Source organism: Drosophila mauritiana, chromosome 2R (assembly GCF_004382145.1).
Source record: "Drosophila mauritiana strain mau12 chromosome 2R, ASM438214v1, whole genome shotgun sequence".
Lineage (NCBI taxonomy): Eukaryota > Metazoa > Arthropoda > Insecta > Diptera > Drosophilidae > Drosophila > Drosophila mauritiana.
In genome coordinates, this window is record NC_046668.1 from 14,206,383 (window position 1) to 14,221,725 (window position 15,343).

At 47.1% G+C, this 15,343-nt stretch overlaps 1 protein-coding gene across 1 annotated transcript; it reads right to left on the minus strand.

The window, feature by feature from the left end:
- Positions 1–1,284: 1,284 nt before the first annotated feature.
- On the minus strand, positions 1,285–9,547 carry LOC117137561 (paired box pox-neuro protein). The gene is made up of 5 exons (XM_033299064.1): positions 9,217–9,547; positions 5,582–6,050; positions 4,875–5,015; positions 4,725–4,804; positions 1,285–2,644 (listed from the first exon to the last, which is right to left on the minus strand). The coding sequence occupies exons 2-5, from the start codon at positions 5,592–5,594 to the stop codon at positions 1,601–1,603; spliced, it is 1,278 nt and encodes a 425-aa protein (XP_033154955.1). The 5' UTR covers positions 5,595–6,050; positions 9,217–9,547; the 3' UTR covers positions 1,285–1,600.
- Positions 9,548–15,343: the final 5,796 nt, after the last annotated feature.

Sequence of the window (15,343 nt, forward strand, 5' to 3'; positions counted from 1 at the left end):
AATGCACTGAGAGAAAATATATATAAGCTATATAACAAATATATTTAAATGTGATTCCTGTAATAATATTTAATATTAATAGGAACTGCGTGTAAACAGAGGATTGAGTTGGTTATGGATGGTATTAATTTCAAGGATGCTAAATGCTTATGACATTATTAATTTTTATAGTCATCTTAATTACTATAAACCTTCGAACACGAAACACCAATAGCTCATAAATGCCTGTGTGTTTTTTCTCCGTGCCCAGTTTTTGCGTGGTGACCTGAGAGGCTGTCAGTCATAGTCATGCCAGGGCATTCCAATCTGGCCATGATCAGGAGGCTTCTTGTGCCGATACCCCGGCATATGCCCTGCTGGCTGTGCATTCCTTGCCGTCAGTTTCCTTGCGCGCATCCTCAACGCCTTTTAGCATTGTTTATGAAGTGGAGTGGTGTGGAGTGGAGTGCATTGGTTTTGAGTGGAGTGGCAAGGAGCGATATTGGCGATATTGGCCAGGATGCGGAATCGCGGCATGCACGTGATACAATTATGGCAGCGTGTTTTTTCGCATCGTTTTTTGCGCGCTTTGCATAATTTAACTGCGCGCAATTGTCGCGGCAATTATTTTTAGCCACTGATTTATTGTTGGCATATTCAGAGTAGTGGTCTTGGGAAAGTTTCTCGCAACTTCACACCTTCGCCCAGGATGGCCATGTCCAGCTCCCCCGGGCACCTGCTTTAAAATTCCACTCACATTGGCTGCCGGTGCCGCCACACCATGCCAACCGATGCCAACCGATGCCACAATGCCACCATGCCGATTCCAATGCCATTTTCGCACTTCCAGTCGCCGCTTCACTTGCAGTTGCAGTTGGCAACCATTGTCGCCTCCTTCTGGGGGCGATCCCTCCGTTGCCTCCTCCGCTGGCGATCGATAGTTATGGTCGTGTCAGACATCCTGTAATTTCGCCATTCCCCCTCCGGCGGATCCAGCGTGTTGGCAACTTGTTGACACTTCATTGGCGCGCAAGTTAATTAAGAACGAGAGCCGCAGATGCCGACGACCACCGGCGAGTCGGTGAAAAACACTTCATTTATCATTTAAATGGGCATCTCGGGTACAAATTACACGAATTTCGTAGCAGAAAATTTCGCATAATAAAGTATATTATTACACGAAATTCGAAGCATAAACTTTTGCATCCGTTGGTTATTTCCAGCATTTCTGGAACCTTTTTAAAACATAAATGGTATTTTAAACCCATGAGCCATAATGCAAAACACGCTGGTTTACTCAGCACACGTATTCGGATTGTTTTATTTAAATACTTTATTATATTATCATCCCCTTGCAACATTATTCATAGCAATCAATGTGGATGGAACTTGAATAAATACAATTTCACGGGTAAATTAATCCAGCAATTTGTTTAGTTTAAGACATCATTATCGGAGATCCAGTTTAAGAGAGAAGAAAGTGTGACCACAGAAATTCCATCAATTCGAGTTCCAACTTAGCTTAAATTAGTACTGGTTGAATGGGGCGTTTACGATTAAACTAGGTTGCTATATATACACAGATCAAAACTGGGTCAGTGGCAAGGCGCACTCAGTGGATTTAGTTGACTACCTCAACGCTGTCTTCCTCTTCTTGCTCCTCCTCCCCCTCGGCGGGATCCTCATCCTCTGGTGTTTCCAAGGGTGGAGCAACTGGACTATCCTGACTGCTCTCGCAGGAACTGGACTCCAGGCACTCCAGACGGTTGCTATCGAGTCGTAGTCGCTTCTCCGGCTTCTTGAGCAGTTCCTCGATGGAGTACGGATTCCGCTTGCGACTGTGGCTTAGTGTCGATCCTGGTGAAGCCTCTGGAGCTGATGCGGCGCCATTTCCACCTCCAGAAGCGGTTAGTGAAAGAGCCGCCGGGGAGGATTTACCGGAGTCGCAGTCGCTAAGCGCATCGCCAGCCGCTCCGGGAGTCGAAAGATCGATGGAGCTCTCCGACTTGGTGAAACCACCCAATGCGGATGTGGAAGATGCGGCCGCCGCTGCCATGGCATGGGGCAAATAGCCGCCGGCATAGGGCAGGAATTGACCACCCGACGCAGCCGCCTGGGCCTGAATGTGAGCCTGGGTGTAGTAGAGCAGGGAGGGATTCCACAGCCAGTGCTTGTGAAGAGCGGAGTAACTCAAGTCCAGGCCCGAAACATTTGGGTTCAGGCCGTGACTGTGGCCATGTCCCATGCTGGGCGGCATTTTGGGAGCGGGTTTAATGGGCATCTCGCCGGCGGAGTTCATTATCAACGACGGCGGCTTGGCGTAGCGTGCCATGGAGGGCGTGGCTGCCGGTGTGGGTGGGGCCACGGTCACCGGAGGGGGCGGAGCTTGGGCGCCATATCCATTCGATGGACCGCTGCCCGCCTGGTGAGCCGCTGCCGCTGCCGCAGCTGCAGCAGCTGCGGCATTTTGCTGACTTGAGGTCATCTCATCGGTCCACAGACCGCTGTTGCGCAGAATCCGGTTGATGGAGCTGATCGAGGGCACCGAACTGGGATCGCAGACGCGCTGCTGCTGCAGCTGCTCGCGAATCTCCCACGCGAACATGCCGCTGTTCTCCTCCTTCAGTCGGATGATCTTCTTCACCACGGTGGGCGTGGCCACTTGCTGGAAAGAGAAGAAGAAATACAGTTTAGATTTACAAAGAAAACAATTATTTTCGAATGTTTTTTGGAGCTTTGTATTGGGATAACAAGCATTATAGCTTAATTAAATAAGCTTTTATACTAGTGATTGCACCAGCCCGTTTCCAATTTACTTGAAAGGATTTCGGAATATCATTAGATGTTTTCCTAATATTTAAAGCAAAGCAAATTTAAAGTGCATACAAAGAAAGTCTAATACATTTCCTAAAATTAAATTTATATTTCGTACAACTTGCGAATGGTATCACATAAACGTTACAGGCCTGTTGCGTGACTGTATATTTATGGTTATATAAGCCAGCCAGGTGCTTTAAACCCCTTTTTTCTCAGGTGTCTCTGGTTACCCCCGTTTTGTGGCCTACGACGGCTAATTGCCGTGAAATTCAATTGTGCACTAAAAATAAACCACGGCGCACTGCACTCGCAACAATTGCAAAAGCGGCCGACAGCGAGCGCAGCCACGCCCCCTTTAAGCTGTCATGTTCGCGGGAAGATTTGCATCGGACCCACATCCGTGTTGTAGCTGCTTTTGCATATGTTAATTTGTACGAGTGACTGAAAGGAAGGACCTTCCTCCCGTTTTCACTGGCGCCCACTTTTCACGTGTGACGCGGCAATTCATTAAAAATTCATAAATACGCTTAAGGGGGTTTATCGAATGGTAGTGGGGCGGACTTCAAGGGGTCGGAAGCCCCTCCATCGCGGCAAGCTTGCATGCCAGATCTTATCGGAAATCTACACGCGCGCTCGCTCTTCGCGGGCCACTGTCCTTGCACCCGCCCCGCCTCTTTTTCCCTATGCATGCCACAGGGGGCACACGGAAAAGGGGCGGGGGCAACTTCTTTATTGACCCAGCGTAGGTGTTAAATGCGCGTTTTGTTCGAGCGAGTGCAGAGCGCTTATTGAATCACCATGTAAGCGGGTGGGTAACCGACATGCTGGGGTTGGGGCGCCTACCGCCGGGTACATTGTGCACTTGGTGGGCGGTGCAACTACCGTTAATTAGGCGTTCTGTTCCGTCGGCAAATATCGCACCTGAACAACTGTTTGCGCAATCGAGGGGGAGTCGCATGGGAAGGGGTAGTTTCACGGACTCTAGCTGGAGAAATGCCCTTACTGTCCATGCAATATCCCTTCAAAACCATATACACCAAACTATTAAAACCGGCAACCTAATTTAAGAAAATGTATTTCCCATAGTTTAATCGATTTTATGATCCCAGGATCTTTATAGTAATCACTTTAGAGACGGGCCCACTTGAAAACTAACACGGAATCTTAATCTAGTCATACTTGACTTGCCTACCACCGAGTATATAATACTTTAAAATATCTCTGCAGCGAAAGGGCATAGTATGTCATGTCTGAACTACATTTTTGCAAGGTTGTAGGAAATATAATAACATGCAATAAAACTAATGCTTCGAATGCTTTAAAGGGTCCTAAATATGTACAATACCCTTCTGAAGAGCGTTTAGTATGGTGCGTATGGGTCGTGATTCGGTGTTATCGCGTGGCTCCGCATGGAATCGCTGATTCCATGGCCCAGTGCAATCAGCACTATCTTCGTGCCATTGTCGTCACTTTTTGGGGCCGTGAAGCAAGCAGCAGCGGCTTAAACGGTAGCAGGCACACTTGATTGGGCGTGCGAACCGCACAGGTGGCTCCAACCAGCCCCATCCAGGTAGCCCACTTCCCGGTTATCATCCTCGACCTGGGCAGGCGAGATTGATTTGCTGCGCTCTCTGCACTCGAACGCCCACTCCTCCACCGTTCACCCAACTTCCACTCCCACACGTGGCCATAAAGGCTGTCATCGAATGTCGGGAACATGTAAACTAGCTGCTGGTTACAATGCTTATCTGGGCTATCTGCTTTCCGTGTATCTGTGATACTTTATGGATTTACTGCTGTGCGTTTGATTTTTATATAATCGTTTGTTGATTTCATGCACCACAGCGGACCACATGTGGTTTCCCGTCCCCCCAGATCTTGTTACCATCCCCCATTCGCAATCCCGGTCCCGCTTGGAGCCCACTTACCTTGGTCTTGCTGCCGCCAATGGAACCCGGTCGAATGGAGCCCGTCTCATAGAAGCGAGTTAGAATTTTAGAAACGCAGCCTATACGAGAAAAGCAAAAACATATATTACTTTATCTGAACTATGAGGAAGTCCTATGTAATAAACTCACCATGGGAAACCAGAAGCTGGCGGGATATATCACAGGGCCTCACTCCGCACAAAGCCAAGTCGACGATCCTCCGGCGGACGCAGTCCGGCAAAGGACGGCCGTTCACAAACACTCCGCCCAGTTGGTTGACACCAGCTTGACCTTAAGGATTGAAAGGAAGAGGATATTTTTTAGATAGTAATAAACTATCTTCACTGAATTGAAAATCCTAGTCCCATTTAATATCCATTTTAAGACTTTGAAAAGAACGTTCTTTACGTTCGCTTTGAACAAGATTAACAACTTCAGAAATATGCAGCTTCCTTACAGATACTTAGAAAGTATTGTCTTCAACTGTTAGTGTTCAGCCATATATTTGAAAGAAAAGTTTGCTAGACAAATGAAGCTTATAGTGGGAATTAAAAGCGCGTAAGCTTCCCAAATAAAGTCTAGAAGATTTACAGTGAGCACACGCGTCTGGGCCAAATACCCGCAGTTTGGCAACCGCCCTGTTGACTTGGCTAATCTCTCCCACCTTTCCCCCCCTCCTACCAACCGGCGGTCGTAAACGCAGGCGGCAAAAGTGCGCCAGTAATAACCGTGCCTCTTTGTGGGATCTCGGAATCTTGGGTTTTCAGGGGGGAGTACGTGAAATGGGGGACTGGGACTGCAGATGGCATCTGATGCTTTCGTTTAATTTCCTTTTGAAGTTCATTAGCGGGACTCACCTGTATGCGGCATGGCTGAAATGTGATCAACAATTCAATTCAAGCCAATCCAATCCAATTCAATCCGAAAGTGATTCGATACGATCCGATGCGATCGGTAGTTGCTCGCAGTCGCTTAGCCTCCGTAAAGTATTTTGGTTTATTTGCTGTTGGTTGGTTTGTCTTAAGTCTTTTATTTTTTGTCTTTCGTCCCGTTGCTGCTGCTGCTGCTTAGTTAATCGCTGAATTTTAATCAAATTTCAAGCAAGAACGTCATAAAAACGCTTTGATGGATGTCGTCGTGGTCGCCGGGCTATTAGGATTCTCAGTCTCAGGCCCGAATGGCGTTTGCTCGAACTGATGTTCGATGCTGGATGATGCTGGCGGCCCACTCCCCGAAGACTTTTTACGGCTTCCACGAATTCGGACGGCGTCCAGGCCCGGCCAGAACCGATCCGATCCAAGACCAAAACCAAAAACCAGTGAAAATCTAGTAAGGAAAATACATAAAACTTAATTATTTTATAAAACTACGCGGCCGAGGGTTTAATGTGCAGTGGTTTATGTGCTCAATGGCCATGTCCAGTGACCAGTGACCAGTTACCACTGGCCATTGCCCAGCGCCCAGTGCCAGGGAGTATCTCAAATTAGCTGCTTATCAGGCACATTCCGAGCGCAGCGTGAACTGCTGGCCCATTATCGAGAAGGTACCCCCCTCCATTTAGGCCAGGTCGCTATAGTCCTAAGTATAGAGTTAGCCAGGCAGGGGTAACAATTAAATGAATTTTGGCCAATTGCTCATTTCGTTAAATATGCAACCGGCCCAAAAGAGATATGCAAATGGGCTTTCAGCACCACCAACTTGCGGCCGGTGGTTTCCGCTTCCTGTTTTTATTTTTTTTTCTACTTAATGCTTTTCGGCCAGGATTTGAGCCTGTCGCCAGCCTGTCAGAGGCATGAAAACGCGCTGAAGAACCGTATAAATCAAAAACTGTAACTGCCACTGCCGGCCGACGGTCCACACTTTGTCATGGCCATGTTATTATGGAATTCACATTTGATTTAATTGCCGAGCCCGGGAGTCCTTCGCCCAGCTCCCTTGCCGCTTTTCAGCTCGTAAAACCACCGAAATGCGCGTGTTAAGCCACCGAACCACCGCACGCACCACACACTCCCCCTTCGAAATTCAAAAAAAGAAAAAAAAACGGAAAAAACACCAAACAGAACGAGAAAAAAAGAACTCGAAATTAAGTTGTTCATTAGGTTTTTTTGGACCTTCTCAGTCTCCGTCTCAGCTTTTCGGTTACCACTCACCGCGAACGGGAAACTCGTGCTGGCCGTTAAGGCCATAAAGTTCGCAGTTGGCCCGGGGCCACGATTTGGCCGACAGTGCGATAAGGATTGCAATCCACTCGGTTTTGTAGAAAGTGAAATAGACATTCCGGCCAAATCCAATTTGGCCGCAATGAAAGGGTTAATTTCCCCTCTGGCGTGCTGCTCGCCCATTTCTCTGGAATTTTTCGTGGCCCAATGGAGGCCAGTGAGCAGTCAAAACTAAATAGTTCCGGACAAGTAGCAACCCCTAGAAATATTCCACGATTCCACTTGCCTTGCCACTTATAAACGTGTTAATTATCAATTATTGGGTGCTATTCAGCCTTAGAATGCAGGAAAATGTATCTTGCAGAACACAAAAACCTATATTTGGGGTTTTACTTTTGGAAAACTATCTCATATACTTACAAGCAGTCCAAGCAGATCCAATGATCCAATGTATCTGCTACTTAAGCGAGACCAAAAAATCCCCTTTAATATTAAGAGACATTATAAAATGTAAACGCGTAGCAAAGGTTTTTTTCCACATCTACAACGGCTACAATTTTAAATGTTGAAAGCGATCTTGAGGCCAAATTGCGAGTTATATATAGGGATGTTGCTAATCTGGGTTCTCGAGAACCGCTTTCTGGTTTTCAGGGGGGATAATATACGAGTATAATATAATAATAATATCTCCCCCAAGTGCTACCGATTTCTCCACAGTCCTCAACTCGTAAGTCTCAATTAGCTCCGTGCACATGTCAAGCGGAACAGACATAAAAACCGATAGAAATTAGTTAAACATACAATAATTTAAATTCGTGCGATTACCGAAAGTGGAACCGACAGGTTGGCCGAGCTTCTGTTTCGGAACCCTCTCCCTTGATTTTATTTTGTATCATTGGCTGCCCCCCCGCAGATCAATGGATCGATCGAAGCCCCAGAGCCAACCGGGCATTAACAGCCGCTAATTAAAATAAAAAAATTATAATAAAACGTACGCTTCACCATTTGAATATGATTAGCTTGCTCTTTCTGGACCACGCTTAAGTAAGTTGTCCGACGGCTCGTTGCCTCGTTGCCGATGGCCGAAAGCCGAAAGCCGGTGGCTTTGGCTTTGGCTTAGAAAGCATCCAAATCAATGGGCCATAATGGCAGCCAGAAACGACGGCATGACAAAGAATTAATTAGCATACGATTTTTGACTTTTGTCGCTCGCCGTGGTCGTGGGAAAACTAAAGTCTGGCCAAAGAGGCAGTCATCGATCTGGCCAACGATCGATTGGGCCGCTTTAAATGAGTTATCTCGGTGCGGCGGAAGTTCAATTGGCCGTAGTTTTGCATTGCAAATTTGATTCAGGCCATCCGGTGGCATCTTCCTTCACTTCATTCACAACATGAATATTATTCGAATATTATAGGAATCGAATCTTGGCCGAAACTAACGTCGCCGGTTGAATGGAGATCGCCCCGTTCGGTTCCGTTCAGACTCGATCCGTTAGACCAGATCGTCGTTCATTAAGAAATAAGCCGATCGGATGGCAGGGCGTTGGGTCTGGGGGGACGAGGTCGGACTTGAGACCGATGTGTCGAACACGATAAGCAAATATCGTTATTAAAGTCTTTCAAAAAAGCCGCAACCTGATCGGGAGCGACTCGATTTAATGATTTAGTTGTTGAGAAAGCAAATTATGCGCAAACAAATTGATTACGATCGTTTATGGTGGTCATTATGGGCAGGTCGATGGATGCGACCAGGTCTTAATTAAGACGCCGATAAGTCATCGTCGTTAGCTTCTTGTCAAGTGTTGGCATAATATTACGGATTCGAATGGGTCTGCACTCAAAATGCAATGTGTGCACTTTTCACCAAGTTCAATTAAGCTTATCTGGTCTCGAGTAGAAAACCAGATAGCACATCTGGCGTAAAATCCAAACCAACAAAATATGCAATCTGAAAGCTTGTCAGTGAACCAATAAAGTTGTCATCTAATTTCATTTAATGAAGCAGATTCAAATAAAAGCTCAAATTTATTTACAGATCCAAGCAAATGAATTCAAACTAATTTATGCCAATAACAATGGCCATTCTTTATAAACGATCTTTGGAACATTATAACAGATACTTGAACTATTCAAAACTTTCGATCTACAAATAATGTTTTATCTGTTATAATCTAGATAGCAAATGGTCACTTGAACTATACCAATTCAGCTTAACTTGGTGATGTTCAATTTAGTAACTTTGTGATGGAAAGAAAAAGCTTGAACTAAAACGGATAATCTTCCATGAATAGATGGTTCTGCTTTTGAAATATATAATTCAAAAGGTGTGCTCACCTTAAACTTAGAGCACTGATTCGCCGGCTATCCAATAACTTGGCCACAACTCTATTCGAATCCTTTGATCACTTGAGCACAACACTTTCCGCTTCACTTAATGGCCGATTACTCAGTTCAGAGGCGCGACGGCGAATGGCTTCTGTATGATTCCTATTTGGGAGTTCGGAACGCGACGCACCTTGTCACTCGACCGTCAAAAATTCGACTAACTGCACGCGAATCGCGGGACCGGCGCATCGATTCGATCAATTTTTGTGGCAGTGGCAGTGGCGGTGGTAGCAGTGGAAATTGAGAGTTGGCTTCGTGCCTCGCCCGCGGTCCATCAGCCGACAATTTCTACTGAAGCGCCGCCAAGCAGAGCGGCCCAAAACGCCACCGAAAAGCCGCCGCTCACTTACACACTCGCAATTCGCGGCCCGCACACACTGACAGAAGCGTTCACGGACTCACGGACGAACCGTTTTTCTGGTGTAACCGGTTTTTCACGGCTGCGACGTCCGCGGCGGTTCCAGCCCCATTTGGCCCACCGCCAGCCAATGAGAGCCAATCAGCGAGCTGGCCCGGTGCGCATGCGTCGCACGCTGCGCCGACGGTGAGCTGCCATTGGCCAGAGTCGGCAGGAGGGTTGGGGGTCAGGTGACACGTCCTCCGGGAGAGAAATCAACACGGGCACAGTGGGTCAAGTGTGAAGAGGCTAGTGGGTTAGGTCGATTTCAACAGCATGGAAAACCACATTGAAGTTAGGGGTAATTACGTAAAGCTACTATATTAAGAGAGTGACTAATATGAAGTTACGTTTGTAGATAAGCATTGCTAATCTGGTTAGTTGATTAGTTGGTTTTGTGATGATACTCAAATGCAGCTAACTAAACTATATTTGTGATTAAAGAGTTCAACGCTGGTTAGGATTGCATTCTAATCTATATCGGATGAAAGGAAACCTTATAGAAGCATGAAACCAGTACTTTTTCTTTAAAGTTACTTTCTAATGTTAAGAATGAGCCACCTGCTGTAAAACTAATAGTAATTAGTAGTTTAGTGTAAAATTTGTTTTTCTAACTACGTACACAAACTTAATGTATGTGGGATATATGGATTGAGCAAAAACACATAGCAAGTTGGTTATCACTACATCCCAGCTTGCAACTTTTGCTCCACTGTGCGGTTGCATGACGTCCGTGCAGCCCGCCTTCGCTCTTTGAACGCTCTGGGGGTAGTCGAAGTCGGTGTGGATGGTCGGCGATATCCGGGCAGAGAGCGTTGCGGCAGAGCGTAGCCTTATCCGTGGCCGTTTCCGCAGCCGATGCGTTGCCGTTGCAGCCGCGTTCCGGCCAATCGGCGGAGGCAACGCAGCACGCAAACGCTCTCACTCCCGCCCCCGCCCACGTCCTGCATCGTGTGGTTCACAGATATTGATAGTGTATGTATCTCCCCCACTCCAAGGACCCCATCCACATCCACATCCGCATTGTGACACTGCATAGCCGTTACCCTGGCGAAACAGCCACAGCTACGGCCACAGCTACGGCTCGTCCTTGCCCACCCGCTGGAAAGTCCCACGAGGGAGGAGGAGGAGTGGGAGGAGCGGCAGGAGGCGGAGGTCGTTGGGTGGGTGGCGGCGTTAAGTAACGCTCGGTGGTGCCGCAGGCGTTAATTGAATTCGACAATTGTCGCTCGGCATTCACAATTGGAAATGGATTTCCACTGCGACGGCGACTGGTGCTGAAAGATAAAGCTGTCACATTGTTTGTGATTGTTCCGAGGGAGGAGTCCGGATTATTGATCCATTCGAGGCACCGAACATGATGAATGGAAATTAGTTGCCATGACTAGGAAATCAATGGTCCCTAGCAGGGGGGAATTCCTGATCCACCAAGACTGGCTAAAGCCTAACCCGTTTTTTGGAGCCGCGTAGCGTATGCAAATCCACTTGCCACCAAAAACCACAAAAACCTGTGCGAAAACATGCAAATTTCTTAGGCCCACTCAGCGCGGTGGCTTTCCTATGGCAGGAGGATGGCGAGAGCTTGGCTGTAGCTTCTGCTGGCCAGAGATAAAACTGTCACAAAGGCCGGGTTGCCGGTAACCATTTGCCATTTACCAGCCAACCGAGCTATCCGAGCAGCTGCCTCTGACTTTTCCCAGGCAACCAAGCGCGGCGTAATAAGATCAAGCGAGTCAGCCGTGCGTGGTGGCATCTCGGTCTCTTTTGGCACAGAGTCCTTTGGTCCTCTTGGTCCTTCAGTCCTCTGGCCCACCCAACTCGCCACGCCCAACGCCCAGTGAGCTTGTTCATGGGCCACCCCCTCCGCGGGTCCTTCAACGTGTGTCTTGCCCTATCTGACAAGGCGATTATGCGACCCGGAGCCTTTCAAGTGGCAGCAATTACCCAAACCCCGGGTCCGCGCCCAAAAAGCCAACTACGCCCCAATTAAGGCGCACACACACAAATCTGTGTGGGAAGTGCGTTTAGCTGGGCTGTAAAAAGCTGATGAAGGATACAACTCGAAGAGAAAGTACCCTATAATTCAAATAGGTCAAGGATTTTTCGTTGGAAATAGATCTCTAATATGCATAACTCTCAATAAATTATAAAAAAGGTATTAATTTAAAAATAATTATATAAATACAATATAATTATGAGTATCAACGTTAAACCAACCAAACATGAAACTTAACTAAATATGTATTCTCAAATACTGTGGCAATATCTAATTGAAGATAAATTATACAAAAATTAAGTACATTTTAAAATATTGAATACATTTTAGATGCTATTTGTATGACAGTTTCTAGAGAATAATTCCTAGGTTACCAGTCTATGCAATATTTCATCATACCCTCCATCAAAGGGCATTCAAATGAGCAACGGAAGTGGGTTTGCTCTGGTTTTATTAGACGGGTGCCAGGGTGCAAAAAACGAGCTGTAATGAAAAGGGGCGGGACAATCGGCTTAACTTCTTCCGATTGACTTGGTTTACCACGCGCCCAAATGCGATCGCAATCGCAGAACTTACACTCGCTTATATTGTAATTGAAATGGAATCCAGTTCGAGTTGGGGTATGATTTCGGTCCGGTTTTCGCTGGAATGAGGGAAGCAGCTAGACGGACTGACACCCACATCAAGTTTTTGCCTAATCAAATTATGGCGAACCCATCCAGCCAAAGGCGTCGCATTCCAAGATGCGTGCCACCGAATCATTAGGTGGCATGCTAACAAAAAAACGAGGTGAACAGAAGCTGCTCCCGATTTGTTAGCTGTTAGCCGTATTTCTGGGCGGCTCGTGCCTGGAGGTCAGTCTGCGGGAATGACTCCGGGGCAGAGTCTAGATTTCATGGTCATTAATGAGCGGTGTCCGCAGGAATGCGCCTGGGAAACGAGCAAAAACAGCGATTTTGTAGCGTGGGCGCCCATCTAATATGAAATTAGTTGCCCCAAACCGGCGGCAAATTAGCTGCTCCTATTTTTTTCTTTTTGCATTTCTTTAAGACGCTGAGTGGGTAAAAAAACGGAGCCTGGTATGGAATATATTTTCTAATTGCAGGGGCGGCCTAATTGAGGGTTCGCTTCGGGGCACCCGTTCCTTGCAATCAGCAGATGCAAGCCAAGTCCCGAAAATTGTCCGAAGAAGGGACATAAAAAAGGAACAGATATTTATATATAAAGACAAAGGCGATTTCAGTGTGTGTGCGGGTCGCCAAATTGGCGCAGGTTACGCATGTGCCTCAAATCATGAGCATTGCTGCCACGCGATGATGGATGCAGTCAGGCAGGTTGCATTGCAGCCTCGCCTCCTGAATCCCAATTCCCGAATCCCCGAATCCTCGCATTCTCCGATCCTGTTGCACCTTGCTTCAAGGAGGCGCGTGGCCCAAAACGAAACCGAAAAACAATCGGGCAATTTCGTAAACACTTGCCGACAAACGATAAGATAAAAATGATCTAAGGATAATGTACCTTTTCCAGGAGTCGCACAACCAGCAGTAATTTCTGCCCCCATCCAAAGGGACGACGTGTAGGTGGACAAAAGGCACGCGATTTTCGAGTGCCATAAAAATGAAAACGGAAAACTGGGACACTCGAGTGACTGGCATGTCAGAGCCAATTAATAAAAACGCAATTTCCACAAATCGAAATTTTTATAGAGTTTACAGGGTTTTATTGATCCCCCTAGAGCAGGACATTCCACACCTGCAGAGCAGAGCCCTTGGATTGGGCGGGCCGATAAGCAAAATGAGCAATTACGGGAGAAACTCTGACAGGACTTTGCTGGCGGCGCTGGAATTGTAACATTTTCTCACATTAAGAGACGGGTCCTGCGAGTCCTACGAGTCCTGCTCGTCCTGCGCTCCACTGAACCCTGACGCACTCACAAAATGGCCGACGCGAAAGGCGGAGAGAGAGAGTTCTTCTGCCCCGGCGAAGAAAGGCATCCACCGAGGGTGAGTCCTGGCTACAAAAGTTTGCGTGCAAGAAGAGGCGGCGGAAGGACGAAAACCTTTGGTTGCGATAAATTAAATGTCTGACATAATTATGGCTAAATTGAAAAGGCAAGAAGAAGACCAAGGAGCTGGCTACAAAATACATAAGGGATGGGGAGAGGGAGACTTGGCACTTAAAGGACTCTGCTGGCAGAGGGACAGGACAGTTATTGTGCCATAAAAACAGAAATTATTTGATCAAACACAATAAACACGCCACAGGCAAAGGCAAACAGCGAAGCTCGAACCGCTGACAGGCTAATGATAGGATGTGTGCCAAAGGACATACAGATTATAGATTGAGCCACTATAATCGATGCGGGAACAGGGTGCTCCAAATATTCAGTTAATTGAGAGCCCAGGACTCAAGCGCAAACCCCTTTGAAGTCAAAGAACAGAACTCTTTTCTTCGGGATGAGAAAAAGAATACATCTTTTGTTAAAAAGTTTTCTATATTAGGCTCTTTCATTCATTAGAAAGTTTAAACATTCTTTCTAGCCAGAGAGAAATGTTCTGATTGTCTGTAGTATGTGCAAAAACATGTTGAAAGTTCCTAAAAGGAACTCCAGGGCTTTTTATGTACTTCCAGCTGCAGAGGAACGTACCCAATTCGAAACCCATCTCCTGCAACTCCTTGATCTCACCTCTTCCACTTGTGTGTGACTGTAATTATGGTTTTATGGCTCGCAACGCCTCTGGAAATCGGCCAGCACACATCATAGAATCCAAATCAATTATACGCTTGTCTAGGCCATCGAGCTTGGTCCGTTTCCTGGCCTCCACACCACTTCCTCCTTCAGCTGCTCCTGCTCCTTCAACTACTGCTGGTCCTGATGGCCCGTTGTCGGATGCCAGTTCCCATATCCCAAGTACCAGGCCAGCAAAAGTGTTAAAGTAACCATAAAACTTTGGCACTTCGAATCCGTTCCTGCTTTTCTTGCTTCTGCATCTGCTGTTGCTGCTGCATCGTAATCGTAAAACGCGGAAAGCGTTTGCGTCCGCCGCTCTGCCTGCTAAATGCAATATTTTTACGACCCAGTCCAGTCAATCCCAGAGTTAGTGAGGTCCAAGTCCGATTCCGAGCTGCGATCGCAATCCCAAAAGCCCAGGATGATCATTCAGTTCGTTGGCCCCTTTGGCGGTGGTCGTCTGGATGGCTGGCTAAGTCGGCTGGCTGGCGAGGAGCAAAAGTCAAATACGGTAGCTCGACTAATTGAAAAATTAAAGTCTGGCCAAAGTACTTACACCAGGCAGCAGTTGAGGTGGAAACGCCCACCGCCCATTCGTTCATAAATCTTGCGGCATTCCCAGGTCCATCTCATCGCTCCCCTTCGATCTGTTTCGAAATGGGGTAACCTTAAGCTAGGTGACTAGGTGCCAGGTTGACCGGTTACCAAGTTGCAGAGTTGGCTAGGTGTGATCGCATACCACCTTCGGTGGACTTCCACCGCTGAAGATGCCCATACCAAACCCGCTAATGTGGCAGTCCGCACACCTTGCCAAACACTTTAAAAAGTGAGGGCCAACCTCCCGGCTGCCCAGGCGATTATCGGATCGAAGGTAAACACAGGTTCTGGCCAAGACCCTTTGCCGAATTTGTAATGCTGCCAAAAATCACTTCTGGTTTTTGCCCACCTCGCT

Bases quoted from the DNA above. Each gene is read 5' to 3' on its own strand.
- LOC117137561 (XM_033299064.1), bottom strand. The intron at 4,805-4,874 runs GTGAGTTTATTA...TTTCTCGTATAG, and splicing joins CCAGCTTCTGGTTTCCCATG to GCTGCGTTTCTAAAATTCTA. The intron at 2,645-4,724 runs GTAAGTGGGCTC...TTCTCTTTCCAG, and splicing joins TTGGCGGCAGCAAGACCAAG to CAAGTGGCCACGCCCACCGT.